The 2,257-nt window shown below is 25.0% G+C and overlaps 1 protein-coding gene across 1 annotated transcript; it reads left to right on the top strand.

Moving 5' to 3' along the window:
- Positions 1-68: 68 nt before the first annotated feature.
- EHI_066090 (uncharacterized protein) lies at positions 69-614 on the top strand (the record flags this gene model as incomplete). Its single annotated transcript, XM_001914360.1, has 1 exon — positions 69-614. One exon carries the CDS (start codon positions 69-71, stop codon positions 612-614), a length of 546 nt encoding a protein of 181 aa, XP_001914395.1.
- Between the last annotated feature and the right edge of the window lie 1,643 nt (positions 615-2,257).

Below are 2,257 nucleotides of genomic sequence, written 5' to 3'. Positions count from 1 at the left end.
ATTGCCGTTTAATTTATAATATTGGTTCATTGATACAGCAATTTAAAATAAAAGATATAATAGATTATATGTTAACACAAAATAAAATAGAAAATTCAAATGAACAACAAAAAGATGATAAAAAAGAGAATACTAATCCACCAAAAACTGAAACTAGTAGTAAAGAAAATAAAGAAATAATTCAATCATCTAATACAAACAAACAAATTAATTCATTAACTTCACTTGCATTAAATAATACACCACTTGGAATAGCATTAAAAGCTATCAAACCTACTCCAGAACAATTAGATAAATTACATTCGTCATTTAATAAGTTTGTTGAGGCACAAAAATTAACATACGAAATTGAATCATTTAAAGAACAATTAAATGTATTGGAAAAAGTTCAAAAATTATCAAATGATTTTATCAACTTACTCAAACTTAACATAGAATTGCAAAGAGAATGGTTATTTGATGAAATTGATATTAATGAATATTTAGGAATTATTGTTACAGAAGATAATAGATATGTTGTTAATCCACGAACTAATTCTGAACGTAAAACTCATCATAAAATATATGAAATAGAGAAAGTACTAAATTATAATGAAGGAGATGAAGAATATTGATCAAAACAATAATTTGATTTTATTTTATTGGTTTTGGTGGTTATATTTTCTATAAATTGAAATAAATAACAATGAAATAATGAACTATAATTATAATCATTTTCACACATTTTGTATTATTTATTTTGAATATATGGTTAATTAAAATTATGTTTTATTCTTTTTTATTTCATTTCAAACAAATATACCATATGAAATATGAAAATATTATTTCTATCATACAAAGTGTCATTTAGTTAATTTTTATTTATTTGTTCGTTATTTCCTCCTTCATTTATTATTATTTTATTAAACAAAAAATACATTTTAAATTATTCTTTCTTCAATTAGAGAATTAATGCGATTATTCCAATAATAACCATGCTGACATTTATTGTGCTTATTGGTACTCCATTTGAACAAACATCTTCAATACATTTATTGTTGATATAATCAAATTTATATCCTTCATCACAATAAGCTAGTACGCATTTTGAACTCCACTCTCCATTATCTCCACATTCATATCCTCCATGTCCATGTTCGATATTAATTTCTTTATCACATATACTATCTCTTTTAACTAATCTTTTATTCTTTGGATTACATTTTGTTTGATACTTTTCTACTATTTTCTTTGTTTCTTCTGCAAATTCATTTATCTTATAATTTGAAAATTGATAAATATTCACTCTTTCATCAATCATATCTGTTAAAAATTCTCCTGGAATTGTTTCATTGTAATTATAATTATATCTGTATGTTTCTCCAACACTTATTCTAATATTATATCCATATACTTCCATCCATATATGAGGGAGTACAGGAACATAGTCAATAACATCAGTTGGTGATAATCCTACTTCAAATTCTTCATCTTTACCATATGGATCTCCATCAAATCCTACAAGAATAGCTCCTCCCCATTCTTTTAATCCTTTTGTTACACATGAACATGCTGAATAACAATATGAATCGGTATAAACTACTATTTCTGTTGGTTTTCTTGGATGTTTCATTAATTTCATTTTTGGAAAAACTTCAATTGATGGCTGTGTAACTTTATGTTCAACATCACCATATTTAATAATATTTGGATTTGAGTACCAATCTCCAAGTGGGAACGAATTTATTATGGGAATTTTACTTATCCATTTACTTCTTCTTTGTTGGCATGTTTTTGGATCATATAAATTTACAGCAAATCCTTTTTTTAACATATGCTTTGTGTAGTCTGATTCTCTCCATGAAACTATATAATTAACATCATCATATGGTGATAATATCTTTTCTATCCATTGTGAATAATTACTATATCCTCCTCCATTCTTTGGGAATATGACTTGAATAGGATAATTATTAGAATCAAACAAATCAATACAATTTGAAATTGTTTCTTCATATGACTCTTTGACTTCTGTATCAAAAGAACGAACTACTAATGTGTTTACACCATTCACAGAAAATGTACAATGAATATTATTATCTTTTGATGTAAATTTTCTTGTAATTCTATCATTTTCATCGAGTGCTTTCTTTGTATTGATTATATCTTTTGTTTCTTCTTCAGTTAATGGTTTTCTAATTCCTTGTTTTAGTTTTTCATTGCTATTTGATACACTTGCTGTTTCTCTGATATATTTTATAATTAACACTCACACTTT

Source organism: Entamoeba histolytica, genomic scaffold (genome assembly GCF_000208925.1).
Source record: "Entamoeba histolytica HM-1:IMSS scf_1104750517269 genomic scaffold, whole genome shotgun sequence".
Taxonomy (NCBI): domain Eukaryota; phylum Evosea; order Mastigamoebida; family Endamoebidae; genus Entamoeba; species Entamoeba histolytica.
Note: the sequence above shows the minus strand (reverse complement) of the source record. Positions and strands in the feature narration are given on the sequence as shown.